This window comes from Haliaeetus albicilla, chromosome 12 (genome assembly GCF_947461875.1).
Source record: "Haliaeetus albicilla chromosome 12, bHalAlb1.1, whole genome shotgun sequence".
Classification (NCBI taxonomy): Eukaryota; Metazoa; Chordata; class Aves; order Accipitriformes; family Accipitridae; genus Haliaeetus; species Haliaeetus albicilla.
In genome coordinates, this window is record NC_091494.1 from 4,861,904 (window position 1) to 4,884,173 (window position 22,270).

Genomic DNA, 22,270 nt, shown 5'->3' on the forward strand with positions numbered 1-22,270 from the left:
TACTAGCACACTTTGGCAGACCTGACTGCATGCTGAGGCTGTTCCAATCATGTTCGCAGCTGGATTTTGCTTGGATGGGACAATGCATGCGCAGAGAAATTGCCAGCTGAAATGTGTCTGTTTCTGTAACGAAGAGCACGTTTCTATAACGAAGCTGGCACAGCTTAATGTCTGCCTGCTGTGGATGATGAGTTGCGAACCTACAGCTGGGGTACCTCAAGGCAGGGATACTGGTCCTGCTCCAGCAGAAAGGTCTTCTCAGGCCAGTTGACACCTCCTGACAGAGCTTTCCCAGGGTGATGGGGTCTCACATGCCCCCTGCCACCTTCCCACAGCCCAAATTGGGAGATACTGCTGATGGATGATGACGGCAGTGGGATTTTACCAGGCAGCAGAAACCATAAGAGAGAGCTGAGATTATGGTCTGTGCATGTTCCCAGCCTCCGAGAGCAGCCCAGCTCCAGCTCCCTCCTCTCCTTTTGCAGGTCGCTGCTTCCAAAGACCCAGGGGCCAATGCAACCCACAGAGATGATGTTGAGTTTGACCGTGGTTCTGCTGGTGACGTGGACCTTGGGGAGTAAGTGCAGTTTCAGGGAAGGGGATCCAAAGGGAGATCCTGGATAGTTTCTGCCCCTCAGAGGAATTTCCTCTAACTCATGGGGCATCATATCAGAGATGGGGATGATTCAGTTTGTGATGAAATAAGAAAAAAATGGAGCAAAATGCTGAACTTACAGAGCCTACAGGTTGGGAGTCTCAGCTACTGCTGTTTATATGTGTACACAGCTTGTAAGCAGGAACTGGAGCTTCCTGCTAGTATTATAATAAAAGCAATAAAAATTAACACAAAGGAAACAAAGTATATATTTATTGACAAAGGCTGATGCTGATACACTATGCATGGAGGAGAGCATAACTCCAGTGTCAAGGCTTTTGCTTGACTCAAATGGACATTGTGGGGGCAGAAGTAGGGACAGGCTTCTTCTGATACAATGAGAGAGAAGCAGAAAATGAAGATCCTCTGGGAGTAGACTGGTGGGGGACAGAATTTGATTTGGGGACATCAGGATCACAAGCAATTTCTAATTTTAGGCATTGCTTATCCCTCAATAGGAGTGCAAAACTTGTCTAAAAAACTGTTTGTACAGAAAGTTTCAGAAAGACTATGGGAAAATATCACAATATAAATATAATATAATGGAGATGCTCGTTTCATGTTTGGTTTTTTTTTTGCTGCTCACCAAGTGGGTACGGTCTCTTCCAGGAGCCCAGGAGAGCATCTCCTGGGAGGTCCAGCGCTATGATGGCTGGTACAACAACCTGCTGCACCACAGCCACGGCTCGGCGGGTGAGTGCCAGGCCTGGGGATGGGGATGGTGGGACGGGGCAAGCTGGCACTTTGGCATGTGGCTTGCTTTACAACTGAGAGAGAAGCCTTTTCAGACTTGAGCCTGAACCAGGCAGGTGACCAGGCAATGCCACCTCCCATGGTCCTGAGAGGTGGCTGTTTGAACCCAAGGTAGGTCCCTAGATGCACTTAAGAGCCTCTTTAGAGCAGTCTGGAGGGGCCAAGCAGCCAAGCTTTGTCTCCCATGTCCTGGCCTTGCCACTTTTACCTGCTGTCCAGGCACCATCTGCAGATCATGCTGGTGGTGGATCACTCCTGGAGCAGAGCTGTGCCTTTGAGGGGTCATTCAAAATATCCAAGGTAGGGAGGACCCAGCTCTTCCCAGCAGATGTTTCAGTGATAGTCAGGGATCCCAGAGCTAGGAAAAGGCATCTTTAGCCAAAATCAGAGTGCTGTTCAAGCAACATTCAACACAAGGCCAGAGACAGATGTGTTCATGGTCCAGGCTGCAGTAGGCGTGCCGGACCTACTTTTTTTCCGCTCTGCACAGGGCAGATTTGGCACTGTTGGGCTGCTGTGCAGCATGTAGTGGTCTGTATTGGGGCAGGCATGCAGGATTTCCCTGTGCCAGTAGTGAGCTACATGACCACAACCAGCCCATGGGCCCACCTCCAGGACATGTCTCCGAGCCAGGGACCAGGGCAGATCAGGCATGGTCTTATCTCAAATACTAAAGATTATGAATCCTCCTATTTCCTGCAGCCCAAATAAGGCACCTACACAGTGACACAAGGCGTGGTGGCAATTACACAGCTTCCTGTGAGTCCGAAGGGCTCTCCAACATGACGTGTGTCATCAGCCCTTTGGTTACACCAAAGCCTGTCAGAGAGATCCAGCGGTTCCCTGGCAGACAAGATGTCCCTCTTCCAGAGCAGACAGATCAGACCTTAACATTTGGAAACTAAGCCAGTAATTCAGGATTTCCCCCAGTCCAGGGAACTCCAGCAAATGAAGCCTGCCACACTGGTGAAGAACCTTTCGAAAAGAACTTGCTCATCAGTGCAAAATGACCTCTTGCCTCTGGGCTTTTCAGTTACGGTACAGGCAGTGGGTGTGAAGTCAGGGTGTTTCTCTCTCATCTTCTCCCTTGTCTCTCTGCCTCTCCAGCTGTTCCTTCTCCTGTTCCCTGTGGTGTTGGCAAACACCATGCTTGTGTAGGATTGCATAGCCAACATGGGCAGCTTAACATCACTCCAGTTACCCACTGGAGCACACCACCCCAGACCTCCAGGAGGCAAAGGGGATACACATGGACCAGAGAAGGACAACTGGAAGGGAACATGCCCATGGAGGATAACCTCCTAGTTTTAAGAGGACTAATCCTGGTGTTGCAAGAAGTTTTGGGTGTTGGTACCAAAACTTGCTTGTTCTTGGCCAATATAAGTGTCTATGCCATCCTCTTGCTCTCTTCTGGGACCCTCACACACACTAGTGTACCCCACTATTGCTGCATCTCCTATCTGTTGGGTGCTGCTGGACCCATGTCATCTTGCTTTGGTGCCACAGGTGCCAGACTGTTGCGTCTCCTGCCAGCCAACTACGCAGATGGTGTCTACCAGGCACTGCAGGAGCCCCGCGTGCCCAACGCTCGCCAGCTCAGCAATGCGGTGGCGCGGGGGCCCTCTGGGCTGCCCTCCCGTAGGAACACAACCGTGCTGGCTGTCTTCTTTGGTAAGAGCTGGGGTCTGGCACCAGGTGGAAAGATGCTGGTTTGGGTGGAAAAATGTTGGTTTCTCACACCCCAAGGCCATGCGTCAGAGTGCTCCTCACCCACCACTTCATAGCAGACACACACCTGAGAGATAAGGCCTTGGGTATTGCCATACCAAAGTATTGTTCCGCCAAGAGAGTTTGCATGAATTTTTGGTGACCTTTGGCAGTTGCCCCAAATGCTGGTGTTTGTCATTTGGGAACTTCCTCATTTGTTTTAGCGGTAGAGTTACCCCATTGCAAAACGCCTGACAGATAAGAGCCATACTGTGACTGATTGCTGGGCAGAATTGTTGCAAGTTGGAGCAGTTTTTGCTGTCACTCAGGAGCTTGGCAGTGTCTTGGGTGCCCAAGCTCGGGGATGTCTGTCTCTGGGAAATACCCTTGGCTCATTGAGAAAACAGGCTGAACTTGTCAAAGAAGCGGAGACAATTAGCTCCCCATACAGCTTAATGTTCATATACGTCCCCAGACACCCCAGCAGGGGTGCTTGGCCCCAAGATGGGCCACAGGAGAGGCAGACACTAGTGCAGTACCATTTAGCTTCTCCCTGGAGATAGTTTTTCCCAACACAGCAAAGCTTATATGGGCCAACAGCAATGGCAGCCACCAGGCTCAGCATCGGAAGCAACCCTTGGGCTTGAAGGCCACAGGCAAGGAGGAGCTCAGGGAAATAGTGGCTAAATGCAGAGCTGCTGGTGATCTCGGAACATCTGCTGGCTGAGTTTCTCCACCCTTGTCCCTGAATGACCCTACCTTACTCATGAGGTCTGGCCAGGGGCACCTGGAGCCCTGTTCCTGTGGAATGGAGTTCAGCACATTGGGGCTGCAGCCCAAAGTGACTTTTTCAAAGTCGTGGAGCAAATCAGCAGTGAAGGGAGAAAGGAAACCACTCTTGCTGCACAGGGTGGCCCCCTCAGCCCACGTATGGCTCAGCTGCTCACCATCACATCTTGCTCCAGGTGCTGGTGGTAGTCCTCTGAGCTGCTGACCATGCTTGGGTCTCTGACAGGTTTCTATGTGCTCTCGGACATCCTGGAGGTGGAGAAACCTGGCTGCCCTGCTGAGTTCCTGAACATCCACATCCCATCTGGAGACCTCATGTTTGACCCTGCAGGCACTGGAGATGTGGTCCTGCCCTTCCAGCGCATCCACTGGGTGACGGAGACGGGGCAGAGCCCCAACAACCCCCGGGAACAGGTAGGTAGCATTTGCTTTGCTCTTCACCTTTCAGCTAAATTCCTCTTCACCCAACATTGGGGTCTGTAGCAGCCAAGATAGCATTTGCAAAAATAAAAGGAGAGCACCACTGTTTCCTTAAAAATATATGTCTCTCAAGTGTTTGAACCAATTGCAAATGAACCCAAAGCACAACCTGCAAGGTACTGGTTCACATGGAGCAACATTTGTGGTTGCTCAAGGTCAGTGCTTTTCTTGGCCAGAGAAAACATAATTACTCTAGATCTGCCTGTGTCATCTATTTTAGTGCAAATTTTAGTATCTTGCATGGTTTACGGAGGGCAGAAGACAAAATGGTAAAGGATGAGCAATTCACAGTCTTCCTTGACTGGCAAAGTTTTTATCACTTCAGTCAAAATGAGCAAAAGTAGGGCTGTCTGTATCTGGTGAAACAAGGGATAACTGGAGCCTTTTTAGCACGAGTGTAATGAACTTCCATAACCAATCATACACTTGTGCCACTCTAGAAGGTCAGTAATTATGACAATTTTTTAGGCACCACTTATTTTTAATAATATATCACAAAGCTGAGCTGGTACTGTCATGAAGTTGTAAAGCTTCTCTGAATTTCAGTCATTTTGGAAAAAAAAAATCCAGATTTTCCCCCAGTTTCTCCATATATTGCTGTGCTGAGGCTGGATATGTTCCCAAGCCCATGTGATTTTTCTTTGATGCTGGAAAGCTTCCCAATCAAAATCCCCAAAGCAAAACAGCTCCCTGAACCTTTCACGTGATAAACAATGAAAAGACCAGATTAGCAAGTCATGTTTTTAGCAGTATTTCAAACCTTAGAAAAAAAGAAACCTCCAGCATGTTTTTCAGACTAAAAAGGATGTTTTCATGAAAACATTTGGCAGGGGAGATATTCAACATGCTGCCAAGGCAGTGGGACTGCCTGTTGCAAGGACAGGGCTGCCCAGAGGGACAGCTCCAGTGTTTCCAGTTTCCCCAGAGATGGGTTTAGTCCCTTTCCATCTTGGTCTTGCCTACATAGGGATTCACAGATGTCTGCTTCTGGGCATAGCTGAAAATAATTGGGGAAAAAAAAAACAAAATGTACTTTTGAAAAATCTGTACCTGGTCTTTTCCTGTACCTGGCACTAATTCCTGCAGTTTGCATAGAGATTGTCATTGTATGTATTTGCACCCTGATAGCTCTTGTTAAAACAGGGGATGGGGTGGCTGCTTTGCAAGACCAAAAGGGCCAGGTTGGGGCTTTTCAGACCTTTTTTCTGCACCTTTCCACCGAGACCCTGGTACCTGTTAATGCCTGTTCCCTGTGCCTGCCCTAGACCAACGAGGTGACAGGCTGGCTGGACGGCAGCTCCATCTACGGCCCCTCGCACTCCTGGAGTGATGCCCTGAGGAGCTTCTCAGGGGGAAGGCTGGCATCAGGGCCCGGTGGGCGCCTCCCGAGGGAGACAGATGGGAAGGTCCCCATGTGGAAAGCGCTGGATCCATCCACAGGACAGGGTGGTCCCCAGGGGATCTATGGTAATGGTGACCATGCTCAATGGGTTTTCACCTGCTTGGCTCCATCCCTGACCATGAGCTTTGGGAGCAGGAGGTCCCTGGAGCCAAGCCCAGAGGGGACCTCAGGAAAGGGCAGGGGTGCATTGTGAGCCAGGACAAGTGGGTCAGGAGTCCTGTGGGAGGGCAGGCAGTTTCCCAGCCCAAGGGGGAGGAAGATATGTGCCCCACCAAAGGCTTCCCAGCAAAGACATGCCGTGAAGTTAAGGTGCCACATCCTCAGGAGACAATGGGTCATTTCCCAGCCAACATGCAGAGACTAGTGGGTGCTGGTCCCTCTGACTTGAGGTGATCTCCTCTGGGGAAAGGGGCTACTGCCAATAAAAACCTACTCAGCTTGTTTGAAGTCCTCACCTGCCCAACCTTTGTTCCGTGCTGGAGGCCTAGTGCTGTTTCTCACTCGCTAAGGCTGCTTGTCTCCCTGGGGAGGGAGGAAGGGCGAGGGGATGAGGGGATGCTGAGCTGCAGCCACAGGGCTGGGGGTGATCCTCCAGCCATGGGCAAATCTAGACCCAGTGGCAGCATCCCCCACTGATGGTCCTGGCGGCCCTTGCAGACCTGGGGAGTGCCTGGGGGAATGAGAACCCCTTCCTGCAGGCTGAGAGCATCGCCTGGTTTCGGTACCACAACCACCTGGCTACAGTGCTGGCCAAAGCACACCCCACCTGGCCTGATGAGGACCTCTTCCAGCATGCTCGCAAGTGGGTCATCGCCACTTTCCAGGTGAGGGGTGGGACCGCCGGCTCTACCGGGACCCCCAACATCCTCCCTGGTGCTGGCCCTGACCCAGGTCACCTATGCCCTAGAGCATCGTGCTGTACGAGTGGCTTCCGACCCTGCTGGGGAGAAGTGTCCCGGAGTACAAAGGTGAGGGGCACGGTGGGTGATGGCATGCAGGGAGCAGGGGTGCGGGGACCAGGGCAGCCAGGGGATGGAGTGGGAGAGGGAGCTTGGCCCCCTTTCCCTCCAGCCTGGCTGCTGGACCATGGCTGCTGCCTCACAGGTTACCAGCAGCACCTGGACCCCAGCCTCTCGCCGGAGTTTGTGGCAGCTGCAGGACAATTCCTGGCCACCATGGTGCCACCGGGTGTTTACAAGAGGTAGGAGCAGCCCAGCGGGGCTGTGGGAGAGCAGTGCCCATGACGGGGAAGGGGATGCCCAAGATGGGGTGGTGGCCGGGGATGGTCCCTGTCCCTTCCCCACATCCTGCCCCTCACTGGGACAGCCAAGCCCTGTCAGCTCAGGGCAGCCCCAGCCAGGGTTGTGGGTCCAGCCCTTCTCTGCTGTTCCAGAGACCCCAGTTGCCAGTTTCAGGGAGTGCCTGGTCCCGGTGGCCCATTCCCAGCAGTGCGGCTCTGCAACAGCTACTGGAGAAGAGAGGTACGGGGAAGGGAGCGCGGGGGTCCTGAGGATGTGGCAGGCTGGCTGGGGGAATCTTCATTCCTTCCTTTTTGTTGTGGAGGACCCCACAGGGGTCTGAAAGGGAGACTGGACACAGAGCATGACAGCCAACCAAGGGGTGTGAGATTCTCCCCATCCAGACATCCCCAGATGCTGCCTTCAGCTGCGGCAGGATCAGACCTCAAGGTTGAGCTGACACGGAGAAAATGAGCCTGGAAGAAGTCCCTAGTCCCCCTACGCCCAGAGTCTGCACCCCTATGGGCACCACTTCAGGGGTGTGGGGCTACCCCATGTCCTTGGTCCTGCAAGGAATCACCTGCTCTTCCCATCTCCCCTCAGAGCATCGGGCCACAGCAGGCAGAGGATGTGGACAACCTCCTGCTGGGGATGAGCTCACAGATTGCGGAGCGGGAGGACAACATTGTGGTGGAAGATCTCCAAGGTCTGCACTCCCCTGCACTGCAGATAGCATGTCAGTGGGTGACCCTTTCTCCTGGGGCTGTGCAGGGGCTGAGGTGGGGAGGCAGGTCCCATCGCTGCTGCCATCAGCACCCAACCACATGCTCAGACCAGCCTTAACCTTATTAATGGAGGCAGAGAGAAACTGCAGGGCATGTTAAGTGTGTCCATGGGACCTTCCTGGCAAGGGCATGGAGATGATCTCCATGTTCAGCACGGCCCATGGTGGAGGGACAAGGCCAGCCCGGCAGCTATGGCAGTTGGAGTTGCTTCTCCAGCTCTGCCTTGCCATCACCACGGCTTTGAATCCACCCACAGATTACTGGTATGGGCCCCTGAAGTACTCCCGCACCGACTATGTGGCCAGCTGGTTTCAGCGTGGGCGAGACCTTGGCCTGCCCACGTATAACCAAGCCCGGGAGCGATTTGGGTTGGAGCCTCTCCAGAACTGGTCGGACCTTGCCCCACACCTGGAGCAACAGGTAACAGGGAACTGGTCTGGGCATGGAAAGTGTGTGGGTCAAAGGATGTTGGGGCAGTCCAAGCAGTAACTGACTTCTCCAGCAATATAAGATGAGGGACATCAGTGTGCATCCTGCCCTAGCTTATTTTCATGCCTGCGGGGCTGTTGCGTGTGGGTAACTGTGCAATTACATGGCATGACTAACTATATCCTGCCCTGGTACTAAGCTCCCGTGCCACTGGATGCCCTGGCAGAATTCCCTCCGCTCACATGGGTACGGTGGGGGTTTCTGGCCAGGTCCTAGAAAAGGTCGCTGCCCTGTATGCCAACAACACGGCTGGGCTGGAGCTGCTCCCTGGAGGCATGCTGGAGACTGACGGCTCCCTCTTCAGTGCCATCATCCTGGACCAGTTTGTGCGCCTGCGTGATGGTGACAGGTTTTGGTTCGAAAACACCAAGAATGGGTAAATGCCTCTTCCCCATCTGGCAGGCTGCCCACTGCTCTGCAAGCCCCAGTAATACACAAAAACTGGGGCTAGAGGAAAAAACATCCTCCAGCTTCCTTAGTTCCTAAAGCAGTGCAGGGAGTGAATCCCTCCTGCTGCTGGCCAGTGACACCTGGGGCCACCACTTGACCCCACATCTTTTTCTCCAGGCTGTTCACAGCAGAGGAAACCAGGCAGATCCGTAACACCACCTTCCACGATGTCCTGGCTGCTGTCACAGGCACAGACCCCACACAGCTCCAGCCCAACGTGTTCGTCTGGAGTGAGGGTGAGCGCTTTGTGCAATGGCAGGGTGCAGGGAGCAAATGGCACCAGCAAGTTAAGGAGGAAAGCAAACCCATTTCGGTGACACAGCCAGTGACTGAGTGACACAGGGAAAGCATCGGGCTGCAGTTTCTCAAGCCTGACACCTGCTATGCCCCTACACCACCAAAATGTGAGCAAAATGCAAGGGTTGCTTGTAAGCAAAGTGGGCAGTGCTGATGTTGAAAGTGGGCTGACGTCCAGGCATGTGCATTGCATGAGTCCTTGAAGGATGTCCAGGTACAAAAATGCAATTGATGCCCTGGAAGTTTGTGCTGGGCTTAAAACTCGGCCTCTGCCTACCCCATGCTGTCACGCTCCTCACTGACGTGTCCTCTAGCTCTGTCTATATAGAAGCATGCACAGGTCTGCAGGTTAAATGATGAGTGACCTGAAACATGATGGTTTGCAGATGAGTTAAGCTTTGTATACTGTAACTGCATAACGTTGCCTACTTTTGCCTGTAATTGAATCAACCCCTGAATATGCCCTGGGTGCCATACTGCAACACCAACTCCTGCCTAGCTGCTCTGCTGACAGGGCTGTTGGTTAACCAGTGCTGCTGGAAGGGCTGGACAGCCTTTCCCGCAGATGTAGTTGCAACAGCAACATGGACTGTGCCAGCCGGATTTCAGCCTGGGGAGAGCTCAGGACTTGCATCCCAGCAGGTTTTGGGTTCCCAGCAGGCTAGTCCCATACTGATATGCACCCCTCACCCTGATGTCTTCCTGTGCCGTCCTTGAAATGAGCTTTCCTCTCCTTGTCAAGACCCAAAGAGCCCTGCTGCCATGCTCAGGGTGAGCTGTGGTCAAACACAGCAGTATGCCTTTTCCTCTTGGGATCTTGCCACACCCTTCCCGAAAGCATTTTATTTGGCACACGTCCCAGCCCTTGCAAGGCATTTTGGTTCCCTTGGCATATGCTCCATGCAATTGCTCCAGGGGGGATTCCCTGAATTTGCAGCATCCGGATGAGCAGAGGCTCTGACCCCCAATTTGCCATAGCCCAGAGTGCATCAGGCTCAGCCCATCCCATCGGGAGAGGTGATGGTGCTGAACGCTTGAGTCCAGTTCTGCACTTGGTTTGCTGTGGCAGGCAAAGGTTCAACCCAAAACCAAGGGTTGTCCCCTAAGAGCCGAGTTTAATTCAAGCATCCCAGTTCTGCAGTTCCTCCTGGGTCACTCAGCAATGAACCCCACCAGCATCTTAATGCAGAGGTTTCTGGGGATGATGGAGTTGAGATGGGTAAAAGGTCCATGACACTCACAGCCTGTCTCCCCCCATGCAGGGGATCCGTGCCCCCAGCTCCAGCAGGTCACAGCTCAACAGCTGGCCAACTGCACGCCCATGATGGTGCTGGATTACTTCGAAGGCAGCGGCGCAGGCTTTGGGATCATCATCGTTGTCCTCTGCTGTCTGCCTTTAGGTTTGCTGCTCTGTTTCTTTACCCATCTCCTCTTCTACCACAGAAAGGGGGTCAGTGCCCATGGACCAAGCACCTCCCAGCAGAAGCTGCTGAGTCTTGGTCACTCCTGAGGTCCCTGAGGTGGCAGGGTCCTGGGGCAGCAGGAGGGAGCAGGGCTTTCATTGAGCAGCCCTGCATTAAAGAAATCAATGCAGCATTGAACTGCATAGACAGGGGTTTATGTCTTCCCTGTCAGCCCCAGTCACACAGGTGATGCTGCCAAAGTGGGAAGGAGTTTTGGGATATCTCATGCCTCCTTCTCCAATATGTCCCCAGTGACTCTGTTTGTTGCCTGGATCGTTGCCGTTCTCCGCAAGAGAGATTTCAAGAAGCTGCAGAAGAAGCAGGGCTCCAATGTGCAGAGAGAGGTGACCGGCGAGGCAATACATGGTGAGGTGGCACTGTCAGTCCTGCGATGGCGTCTGGTAATGCTGCTGAAGTCAGGGCACATACTGAGACAGGGCTGGGCTTGGAGCTTATATCCAGACTGGATGTAAGGAGAAATTGTTTCCCCAGGAGGATAGTCAAGCAGTGGAGCAGGTAGCCCAGAGAGGTTGTGCCATCTCCATCCTATCCACAACCTGACCAGATAAAGCCTTGAGTAGACCGGCCTGACCCTGTAGCTGGTCCTACTTTGGGCAGGAGGTTGGGCAAGAGACCCTTCCAGCCTGAGTCCCTTCCAACCTGAGTCATCCTATGACTCTCCAATTCCAACGTTCTCCAGATCACACCTTACCTGAAGGAAACCTGTGTAGAGCAATTGCACCAGTAGCTCCAGGACAGGGACTGTATCTCCCTGCTCTGGACACTGGAAAAATCCTGCCTCCCAGCTCCATGGTCTGTACTCCTCCTGTGTCCATGTGCAGGAGACACAGTGCTCTGCAGTTGGGAGATCATAATTTTTCCCTTATCATGTGTCTGGCCATGAAATCACTCCCAAACTGCATCTTGGTGAAGGAGGTGCTGGGTTGAATAGGAGCCCAGGTACGCCTTTCCAGCTGAGTCCTGTGCTCTCTCCCATCAGCCATGGAGTGGCATGGTCCCAAGACAGACAGCTCTCCCGTCTACATTCAGCTCCAAGCTGACAAAGTGCTCAAAGTGCTGGATGGGAGAGGGTCTGTGCTCCGGACCATCAGCCTGAAAGCCCATCAAAGGGTGGAGGTGATCCTCTCCAGCAACAAAGGGAACAAAGCTCTGCTCCTGAAGAGCCCCAAGGAGTACGACCTGGTGAGTACCATGCTTGGGGTATGATACCGTCCATGGACCCTCCACAATCCTTGAGTGACCCACGCAACCTGCTGCTGGTCACGTACACCCTGCACCACTCAGCCCTGGGCACTGGGAGCAGCATAGATCCCTGAAAGGTGGCTGTGGCCTCCTGAGAACCACCAGGTCCAGCTTATACCACGGAGTGACTGCTGTGGTGAAGAGCAGTAGCACTCGCATCCCGACTGAGCCTCTGCTGCTCAGGGGCATTCGGTGGGGTCTTTTGCAGGTGCTGCTTTTCAGCGAGGAGGCAGAGAGGAGCAACTTCATTGGGAAGCTACAAGACTACTTGAAGGAAAGCGGCCTTGATCTGCATATCTCTGAGATGAAGGAGCAGAGCCTGATGAAATGGGCAGTCACCCAGGAACAGAGAAAACAAATTCTGGAGACTTTCTTCAGGCACCTGTTTGCTCAGGTATGTAGAGGTGTGGCAGGCTCTGATGCATGGAGGAAGGTATTTCTGTATTGATTAAGCAATGAATGGTGCTGCTGTTGCTCTCCGTCAGAGCTGGTAAGCCATGCACAAGGAAGCTGCCAATACTTTCAGGACCAAGGGACATTTTCCCTTGCAGAAGACAAAGGGAGTTCTGCTGTGGTGATATAAAGTTGCAAAGAGACTTTTGGATGATGTAACTGAGGTCTCCGTAATGGTCAGTGGTGATTAGTGTGAAAGTCACGTTGTGTAGGAGAGACACGGGACTTCCCTATGGTATCTGCCAGAGTTTTGTGCCGGGGAGCCACTGGTGTTTGTGCAATAGGTCAGGCAAGTGAACACCAGTCTTCTGCTCTGCCAGCACTTATGGGATTTCTTTGTGGGACACAACCTGCAGGTGCTGGAAATTGACAGGTCCAATGCTGGAGAGCTCAACTTTGAATCTTCACAGAAGGCGAAGGAGTCTCTAACATGTGAGCTGAGCAGGGCTGAGTTTGCTGAGGCCCTGGGACTCAAAGCCCACTCCATGTTTGTGGACTCCATGTTCTCCCTGGCTGACAAAGACAGCAACGGCTACATCTCCTTCCGGGAATTCCTGGACATCTTGGTGGTCTTCATGAAAGGTGGGAGCTGGAGCTGGTATTGTCTTCATCTGTTGCCCTCAGACCTGTTTCTAGGATCTGGCAATGCCACCAGCAGAGTGAAGAACAAGATCTATCCAGCAGGTCAATCTGTAGACACTCCTACAGATTAAAATTCCCTTCACTTAGGACAGCTTCAACTTGAGTTATGGGGCAGTGACAATGTAATTATGTTTTATGAAAGACTGTTCATGAGGGGAGCTATCTTTCACCACCATAGATGTCTGCCTTGTCTCCTGAACAGACCATGCATCCTGTCATTGAGAGATGATAATAAGTGTATCTGATATCATAACTGATCCTCCCTGAATGACCACTGGAAAGGTAGATTCATAGATGGAGGTGGTGAATGCCAGATTCAATCAAAGCGGGTCCTAGAAAAATCATTGCTGTCCAAAAGTACATTTTGAGTTTGCAAAATAATGCACAACAAAGAATGTGTATCTACCTGATTTTTCACCTTGCACTTGAGAAAGTCAAGTTGCTATTCAAGCTGCGATCAGCAGTGTGCTTTCAGTCTTTTCAGAGCTGGGTGAGGCTTCACTGCTGCAGGCCCAGACTCTCAAAGATGGTGTTTGAAAGCAACTTGTTGATGAAAATAGGATCTTGTTCTTCAGCTCCCTCCCTTTCCACCAGGGTCCCCAGAGGAGAAGTCCAAGTTGATGTTCAGGATGTATGACATTGATGAGAATGGGTTTCTCTCCAAGGAGGAGTTTCTGAGGATGCTCAGGTACTTCTCTTCATCTCTCTAGATGTTTTCACAATGTCTGTAAACATAGATGTCTTCAAAAGCAGCTCCCACTTTCTGTGCTTCACTCCCCAAGGGTGCTACGTGAGAGCCCATGGGCTCAACACTCACAACCAAGACCCCATTTCTCCCATGAAACTGGTCTGGGGCTCTGCCCTGTGTTACTTGAAGGACTCAAGCTGTGGTCCTCTGAAGTTTCCATCTCTCCTCCTTGCTCCAGGTCCTTCATCGAGATCTCCAACAACTGTCTGTCAAGAGACCAGGCAGAGCAGGTGACTGAGTCCATGTTTCGGGCCTCAGGGTTTCAGGACAGGTATGAGCTGACATGGGACGATTTCCACTACATGCTGCGGGACCATGACAGTGAGCTTCGTCTCACCCAGCTCTGCATCAAAGGTCAGTGGGCAGGAGTATTGGGTCACCCCAGGCCCTGCAGGGATGGAGGCAGTGGGCAGCACCCAATATGTAGCTCCCAAATCTTGTCCCATCAATCTCCCCAACCCCGCTGCAGTAATGGGGCATCAGCTGTAGCTCCATGTGCAACAGGTTTGGGTCAGCTCAGAGCCTCTCCCCACCACACCCCTGCCCAGGGGAGATGCCTAAACCTCATCCACCGCATCTTGCACACTCTGAATGGCTATTTGTCCTTTTGGCTCCTCAAAGGTGTCCCTGAGGTGCTCAAGCAAAACCTGCACAACCGTGTCTCCTTCATAAAAAAGAAAGAGCCAAAAGGGTAAGCTCTCCTCCTTAGTCTTGCTGCTGCTGCCATTTCTTCCTCTCCTTCTGCCCTGACCACATCCATCCTTCACTTCAGCCCCTCCAGCAAATGCTCCCACCAGGTGTTCGCACACCCAGCACTGGGGAAGGGGGACGATCATGCTGGGACATGCCTGCGAGCAAGCTGGAGGCTGTGGTGGGGCTTCTGCCCTCCTCCCCTGGCACCCAGGCAGGCAGAGGGGAGGAACTGCCTCCTGCAGAGCCCCTGTTGCATCCACTACGTGGGGATGGGAGTCCTACCTTGCTTTTCAGAGGGGCAGGTTATCTTAGAGTGAATCCAACCCATGTACCACACAATTAAATTTAACACAATGTCCTGGTTTCAGTTGGGATGGAGTTAATTTTCCTTCTAGTAGCTAGTATAGTGTTATGGTTTGGATTTAGTATAAGAATGTTGATAACACTGATGTTTTTCAGTTGTTGCTAAGTAGTGTTTATAGTAAATCAAGGATTTTTCAGCTTCTCATGCCCAGCCAGCAAGAAGGCTGGAGGGGCACAAGAAGCTGGGAGGGGACACAGCCAGGGCAGCTGACCCAAACTGGCCAAAGGGGTATTCCATACCATGTGATGTCATGCCCAGTATATAAACTGAGGGAGTTGGCCTGGGGGGGACCGCTGCTTGGGAACTAACTGGGCATCAGTCAGTGAGTGGTGAGCAATTGCATTGTGCATCACTTGTTTTGTACATTCTTGTCCTTTTATTATTATTTTCATTTTATTATTATCACTATTAGTTTCTTCCTTTCTTTTCTATTAAACTGTTCTTATGTCAACCCACGAGTTTTACCCTTTTCCTTCTGATTCTCTCCCCCATCCCACTGAGGCAGGAGTGGGGGGAATTGAGTGAGTGGCTTCATGGTGCTTAGTTTCTGGCTGGGGTTAAACCACGACAAACAAGCAGGCTTGCAGAGGAGAGAGCTGGACACCTTCTCAGCTGAGTATGAGATGGAAAGTGGAGAAACAGAAAATTTTGGCAAGCCCTTCCTTGCAAGTAAAGCTTTGGGCTAGACATAGGTCTATTTCCAACAGAACCATCTCAGAGGAAGAGAAAGACCCAAACATGGACACTGTGAGCCACTATGTGGAGCGAGAAGGACAAGAGTTGAGGAAGAGACCAGGCAGAAAGTGAGTATGCTCTCCCTCTTGCTGGGCATGCTTCTTGGGTTCAGGTTCAGCTTATTTGCTCCTTCTCATATCTCTGTGTTAGACTGGGTAGCCCTTCAGTCAAATGGCACTGCTGCAAGGAGCCAGCACCCCCATGACAATGGTGCAATGTAGGGAGGGAATGCGAGACCATCCCTGCAGAAGATACCCCAGCCCAGGCAGGCACATCACAGCCTCTCGCTGGCCAAGGAGCTATGGGAACAGCCCTGTCTTGGTGGGGGCAGTGCCATAGCTGGGTCTGGGTGATGTGCCTCTATAAAAAACAAATGAAGTGGCCAACTCCAGAGCCTGGGATAGTGTTTTTTAGAGTGTACGCCTTGCCAGCAGAGAGGGGCTTTGCCTGGTAGGTCCTGCCTGCACTCCTCTGCCCCTTGGGACACTTTTGGTTCACCCATGGGCTGCCTGCGAGAGCTGCAGGAGAGATTCTGGTCCTCACTGCTGTGGCAGCAGCAAATATTTCTACAAGGAAGCAGTTCAGTGGTTGTTACTCATGGCCAGAATATCCTGATTTGCCTTAATAGCTCCAAGGACCTTCCCCTGCCCTGGGATCAGTTTGAAGCGTTGAATATTACAATGAAAATTATCTTTTACAGTTCTGATCTACGTTTTCATTTATGAGTCACTACCTGCACATTTGTTACTAGCTTTCAAAAGTGCACAGACTGCGGGATGACCTGAGATCAACTGTTGACACTGTGCACAGGTCACTGCTGTCACCAGTGTGCAGAGGTGGTCACAGTGCTGTACAGGGAGGAAGACCCAAATCTGGGCAGCATGGCCCTGAGCCATACTTTGCTGGCTAAACCTCAAAATGACACCAGCCCTCCTGTATTTGCCAGGGCGAATCAGTACCAGCTGCATTTGTACACTGAAGCGCAACGGAAGAAGTATGAGCGGAACAAAACTCAGCAGAAGATCCAGGAGTTCAAGCGCTTCGTTGAGAATTACCGGCGCCATATCATCTGTGTGGTCCTCTTCTCTGCCATCACCGCCGGCGTGTTTGCAGAGCGAGCCTACTGTGAGTGCCCATCCAGCCCTGCTGGCCCAGACATGGAGGGGTGTGTGGGCTTGGCTCCTCAAATCTGCTGGTTGCATGGCACATGCTGGGGTGTGAAAGGTCCCAACACAGCTTTGGGCAACAGTGTTGGTCCTCCCCTGGAATAACCAAAGGATTACTGAAGTTGGAAGGGACCTCTGGAGGGGTCTGGTCCAATGCCCTGCTCATAGCAAGGCCAATTTCAAAGCTGAATGAGGCTGCTGAAGGTCTTGTCTAGAGAAGGTTTGAAGAGCTCCAAGGCTGGAGAACCCACTACCTCATTGGGCCTGTGCTAGTTTTTGACCATCCTCCTTGTGAAGAGTTTATTTTACATCAAACCTGAATTTCCTTCAGTGAAGATTGTGCTGTTGCCTCTCATCCTTTCACTGTGCATCTCTAAGAAAGAATTTGGCTCTCTCCGCTCTGTAATACACGTTAAGTGGTTGCAGACAGCCACAAGGCCTTCCCTGACCCTTCTCCTCCAGCCTGAACAAACCCATTTCCCTCAGCCTTTCCCGTGTGTGATGTCCTCCAGCTCCCACCCATTCTGGTGGCCTCCACTGGACTCATTCTAGTTTGTTGATGCCTCTCATGTCAGGATGCCCAACTGAGGACACAGTACGAAGATGCAGTTCCACAGTGCCCAGCAGAGGAGGACAATCCCCTCCTTTGACCTCCAAGCTGCTGTCACCCAGCAGCTCTAGGGGGGTCTGACATGGAAATTGTGCCCCTATCCCCACACAGCCCCATCCCTGGTGATCTTTTCTTGGTGGAGCCACACAGATGGCTGTCCCCTTGTTTCAAGAAGGGTCATGGCCCTCAGCGCCGGGCACATTGACACACTCTCCACTCTCTCTTTCCAGACTATGGCTTCGCATCCTCCAGCACTGGAATCGCACAGACCACCTTTGTGGGGATCATCATCTCCCGGGGATCAGCTGCCTCCATCTCCTTCATGTACTCCTACATCCTGCTTACCATGTGTCGCAACCTCATCACAGTCCTGCGGGAGACCTTCCTTAATCACTACATCCCCTTCGATGCCGCAGTGGACTTCCACCGCTGGATAGCTATGGCAGCCCTGATTTTCTCAGGTAGGTGGGCTGCTGGGGGATGTGCCACCCATGAACCACAGCTAAAGCAGGAGGACCAGCCCATCATGGCACAGCAGGACCAGGCAGAAGCTTGAAGACCTGTATGGAGCCTGCAGAGACATAGATGCTTTGCACGAGAGAAGAGGAGGAATTGCCAGGTCCCTGGGCACGTCAACAGGGTCTGCCACATCTCCATCCACAGCAACACTGATGCTTTTCTCTCCCGGTTTCTGTCTCTTACAGTGCTCCACACTGCAGGTCATGTAGTTAACGTCTACATCTTCTCAGTCACACCTCTCAGTGTGTTGTCCTGCCTCTTTTCCAGCGTCTTTGTAGATGATGGGTAGGTGAAATTTAAAGCACAGTCCAGACAACAGTGTCCTGGGCATGGACAGGAATGAAAATGGAAATGAGGAGTTTGCTCTGGCCACTCCATGGTGCAATCTCTTGTCCCTCTCCAGGTCACAGCTCCCACAGAAGTATTACTGGTGGTTCTTCCAAACTATTCCAGGTGAGACCACCTAGCAGGCAGCCCTGCATGCCTGTGCTCAGGACAGGCAGCCCTCTGCCCAGCCCAGGTGGAGCCCCAGTGGGGCTGCCCTGATGCCCCCCAGGACCTCCCAACCCCTCCTTTCACAGGCATGACAGGAGTGCTGCTGCTCGTGATCCTGGCCGTGATGTACGTGTTTGCCACCCACCACTTCCGACGTGTCAGCTTCCAGGGCTTCTGGATCACCCACCACCTCTACGTGTTGCTCTATGTCCTGGTAAAGCATTAGGGCTAGGAGGGAGGGGTGGTGCTGATGCACCGCAAGACCCTGGGGCGGCCCAGCTGATGAGATGAAATAGCTGGGGAGGTCCCAAAGGACCTGGTGGCCCCAGTCCCAGCTCCCCGCTGCTGCTGAGCTGCCACCAAATCAGTCACGGGGTGATGGCTTGCAGTGCTGAGCATCGTGCTGATGGGGGACTGCTCCCTGCCCAGGTCATCATCCATGGCAGCTACGCGCTGATCCAGCAGCCCCGCTTCTACATCTATTTCATCATCCCAGCTCTCATCTATAGTGCGGACAAGCTGCTCAGCCTGAGCAGGAAGAAGGTGGAGATCAGCGTTGTGAAAGCCGAGCTCCTGCCCTCAGGTACCACAACATCCCTGGGCACATGGCCCAGGCTCTTCGCAAGAGCATCTGGAGCTGCAGCAATGGAGGAACCTCCACCACGCAATGTCTCCACCTTAATGAAGTCCCCATCCCCATCCCCCCTTCCAGATGTCACTCACCTCCAGTTCCAGCGGCCACTGGACTTTGACTACAAGTCTGGGCAGTGGGTGCGCATTGCCTGCGTGGCCCTGGGCACCACAGAGTACCACCCCTTCACCCTGACCTCAGCGCCACATGAGGACACGCTGAGCCTGCACATCCGGGCTGTGGGACCCTGGACCACCCGCCTGCGAGAACTCTACTCCCCAGAGAGCCTGGCCCTCATCGGCAAGCTGCCCAAGGTGAGCCCCACACTACTTCTCCGCGGACGGGGACCTCTGAGCCTGAGAGTGTCTCAGCAATGGGTTGTGCCCAGCCTGAGGCATTTCTCCAGCCTTGAATGCGGCCAAGACCTGGGCAAGCAGAGGCAGGAGATGCTCTGCTGATGGCTGCTTCCTTCCAGCTCTATCTGGACGGGCCCTTTGGAGAGGGCCACCAGGAGTGGAACAAGTTCGAGGTGTCAGTGCTGGTGGGAGGAGGCATTGGGGTGACGCCCTTTGCATCCATCCTCAAGGACCTGGTCTTCAAGTCCTCCATAAACTCCAAGATGCTGTGTAAGAAGGTAAGAGGAAGCATCTGAAAGACAAGAGCCCTCCCAAGATGCCTCCTACTGCTGCTGGCCTCTTTGGGGGTAAAATTCTCCGTGATCCTTCTGGGAAGGAGCCCCATGGATATGCATAAGGGTGGTGGCCCCACTCTGAGCCTCACCCCCATGTGCCACAGATCTATTTCATCTGGGTCACACGCACGCAGCGGCAGTTTGAGTGGCTGGCGGACATCATCCACGAGGTGGAGGAGGCGGACAGGAATGACTTGGTCTCTGTGCACATCTACATCACACAGCTGGCCGAGAAGTTCGATCTGCGCACCACCATGCTGGTGAGCCTGGCTACCTGCTGAGGAGGCTGCCATGCTGTGCTGGGCCATGCTGGGCCATCTGATGTGCACTGATTTCTCTTCCAGTACATCTGCGAGCGGCACTTCCAGAAGGTGCTGAACAAGAGCCTCTTCACAGGGCTGCGCTCCATCACCCATTTTGGGCGCCCTCCCTTCATACCCTTCTTCAGCTCACTGCAGGAGGTGCACCCCGAGGTCAGTGCCCAGCTGGGGACAGGAGGAGGGGCACCCACCAGCCAGTGTGGAGGACTGGTCCCAGTCTGTCCCTGAGGCCCTGGAGATCTTGGTGGTAATAAAGGCCCCTTCTGCCCTGAAGGGGCATGAACTCCACTTTACCTCTGGAGCCAGGATGAGCTGCAAGAGTCAGCAATGCCCCATACCAGACAAACACCCCCTGCTATGGTGAGACCCCAGCTGCAGTCACTGTCCAGAGCTGGCAGAGACCCTGGGGGATCCCATCCTTCCTCCATGGCCTCAGCAGCTCCATGGGGAAGTGACAACCTCCCCAAAAACCTCCTCAGGCTGGGACAGACTGCTCAGTCAGCATCTGTGCTCAAAGCTGCCACAGGGCAAGGGGCCAAGGTGGGGCTGGACTGGGGGGAGAACTGGTGCTGCTGCTGAGTTTGACCTGTTTGCCTCCCTCCTTCCCCAGGTGCAGAAGATAGGGGTGTTCAGCTGTGGCCCACCCGGGATGACAAAGAGTGTGGAAAAGGCTTGCCAGCAGCTGAACAAGAAGGACCAGACCTACTTTGCACATCACTATGAGAATTTCTGACCCTACCCCATGCTGTTTCACCCCCGGGCTGCAGTCTTCATTGGAAATGTGTGTTCAACCCCAGCACCTGTGTGGCAATGCTTTGGGTGGTCACGGTCCTGGGCTCTCACCCAACAGCATCCCTGGGAGAAAGCCATCCATGGCCAAGAACATGGATGCTGAGACGAGCACACAGTGCACCAGTAAACCATTGCCAAGCCAGTGTCACCCCACACAGCCCTAGTGTGAGCCCAGGGCATCCTGCTACCATCCACACACTCCTGCAGCCCCACACCCAGGGTCGGGCTGGGGTGTCCCAATGCAGAAAACCCAGTGTTCAAGTTAAGCCCAATTCTGCCACCTTAATCCCACAAGAGCTCATGCTCTGCCAAGTGGCTCGGGGAATGTCTCTGAACAGCTCTGGGGAACAGCTTGGTGCCTGCACAACTTGAATTCACAGCACTTTGCCTCGAGACCTGGGTGGCACGCACATAGGGTGAGGAGCCAGAGAGCTGCCCACCATCCCTCTCCTTGAAACAGGCTCAGCTTTCCTAATGCATTTGTTTGTGCCTGCTCGTTAGGACTCTGAGCTTTCCCTAGGTTTGTATAGGGCCTCAGTTTTGTTGGCGTTGGCTTCTTTCAGCAGTGTCACCATCCTTTGATCAGGGATCATTTGCGCTGGTTTAACTAATGCCTGGCTTTGCATTGCTGGGCTGCCACTCTCACAGGCTGTGATAGAGTTTAAATAAAGCTGATTGATGTTTTAAAACACTTTATTGCCTCCTGTAGTTGGGTCTCAGTCACCTGGAGACTTGCAATACTTGGGCCATTGCTCCTGTTATGGAATATTTATGCCAGCCCCCTGGGAAATGGGTTACACAGGAGTGAGTTTCCCCTCCACTGGTGATGTACGTTGGGTGGAAGGGGGAATGCAGGTTTGAGCCCAGGCACAGACCATGTCCTACCAGACCCATCACCCCCAGCAATGCCCCCACAGCGGCAATGGCCCAAGCAAGACCTGGTGTGGGAGCAAATTACAGCCAAGGAGCCCAAAGAGGCTGAGCCGTGAGTGTTTAAGAGCCACCCAAGACCACAGGGAGTAGGTCTCCATTTCCCAGTAATAACAGTGTCTTGTGATGGCCAGTGGTCCCCCAGCCATGCCAGTGGGGCTCCCCCCAGCATGAGAGTCAGGAGCTAGGAGAGTCCCAGTGCTCAGCAAGAAGCCCCGGCTCACACCCACTGCCGAAAGCTGGGCAGCCTTTCCCTCCCGCAGCCACCACACACCCTTCAGCAAGGTGCAGTTTAGCAATTCTTGCACAGGCTCTGCTAACACTGCATCCAATTATGGGGCCAGGCTCCCAGGTAGGTTTTACCTGCTTAGGCTGACACATTAACAACCCACTTTACTCTGAGCAGTACTGTGACCGCTTCTCCTTCTGGCTACAGAAAGTTGCACTGGGTTATGTCTTAGCCCTGTAAAACACAGCATGGACTTGCAGGCTTCTACCTCTGCCAAGACAAGCCACCTCTGCAATAAAGACAAGCTTTGATTTGCAAGCGGTTGGGTCATTTAAGGTTTCATGGTCCTGCCAGCACCAAGCTCACTTGCAGCCTGGCAAGACCCAGCCGCTCAACAGCCCAGTGGTCTGCACAGTCCCCAGGGCCCGAAGTCACAGACCCCTTCAAATCATCCACCCAACACTTTAATGGACACAGACAC

The 22,270-nt window shown here is 53.0% G+C and overlaps 1 protein-coding gene across 2 annotated transcripts; it reads left to right on the plus strand.

The window, feature by feature from the left end:
- The first annotated feature begins 252 nt into the window (after nucleotides 1-252).
- On the plus strand, nucleotides 253-22,164 carry DUOX2 (dual oxidase 2). Of its 2 annotated transcripts, none has more exons than XM_069797679.1 (33): nucleotides 253-577; nucleotides 1,265-1,348; nucleotides 2,915-3,079; nucleotides 4,131-4,318; nucleotides 5,650-5,851; nucleotides 6,444-6,610; nucleotides 6,694-6,754; nucleotides 6,891-6,987; nucleotides 7,180-7,267; nucleotides 7,628-7,730; nucleotides 8,066-8,229; nucleotides 8,508-8,674; nucleotides 8,866-8,984; nucleotides 10,308-10,445; nucleotides 10,761-10,874; nucleotides 11,509-11,711; nucleotides 11,980-12,165; nucleotides 12,581-12,806; nucleotides 13,461-13,554; nucleotides 13,793-13,968; nucleotides 14,236-14,305; nucleotides 15,379-15,474; nucleotides 16,353-16,531; nucleotides 17,413-17,643; nucleotides 17,887-17,986; nucleotides 18,105-18,154; nucleotides 18,283-18,410; nucleotides 18,626-18,779; nucleotides 18,909-19,141; nucleotides 19,303-19,461; nucleotides 19,623-19,778; nucleotides 19,863-19,991; nucleotides 20,449-22,164. In XM_069797679.1, exons 1-33 carry the CDS (start codon nucleotides 358-360, stop codon nucleotides 20,569-20,571), a joined length of 4,770 nt encoding a protein of 1,589 aa, XP_069653780.1. In that variant the 5' UTR covers nucleotides 253-357; the 3' UTR covers nucleotides 20,572-22,164. The 2 variants fall into 2 exon arrangements, with proteins under 2 accessions (XP_069653780.1, XP_069653781.1); XM_069797680.1 differs by having other exon boundaries at nucleotides 529-577; nucleotides 14,236-14,296.
- The last annotated feature ends 106 nt before the right edge of the window (nucleotides 22,165-22,270 follow it).

Excerpts from the sequence above, each read along its gene's own strand:
- DUOX2 (XM_069797679.1), top strand. The coding sequence starts at position 358 with ATGGATGATGACGGCAGTGGGATTTTACCAGGCAGCAGAAACCATAAG. Across the intron at positions 10,875-11,508 it reads GACCGGCGAGGCAATACATG|CCATGGAGTGGCATGGTCCC; the intron begins GTGAGGTGGCAC and ends CTCTCCCATCAG. Across the intron at positions 13,969-14,235 it reads CACCCAGCTCTGCATCAAAG|GTGTCCCTGAGGTGCTCAAG; the intron begins GTCAGTGGGCAG and ends GGCTCCTCAAAG.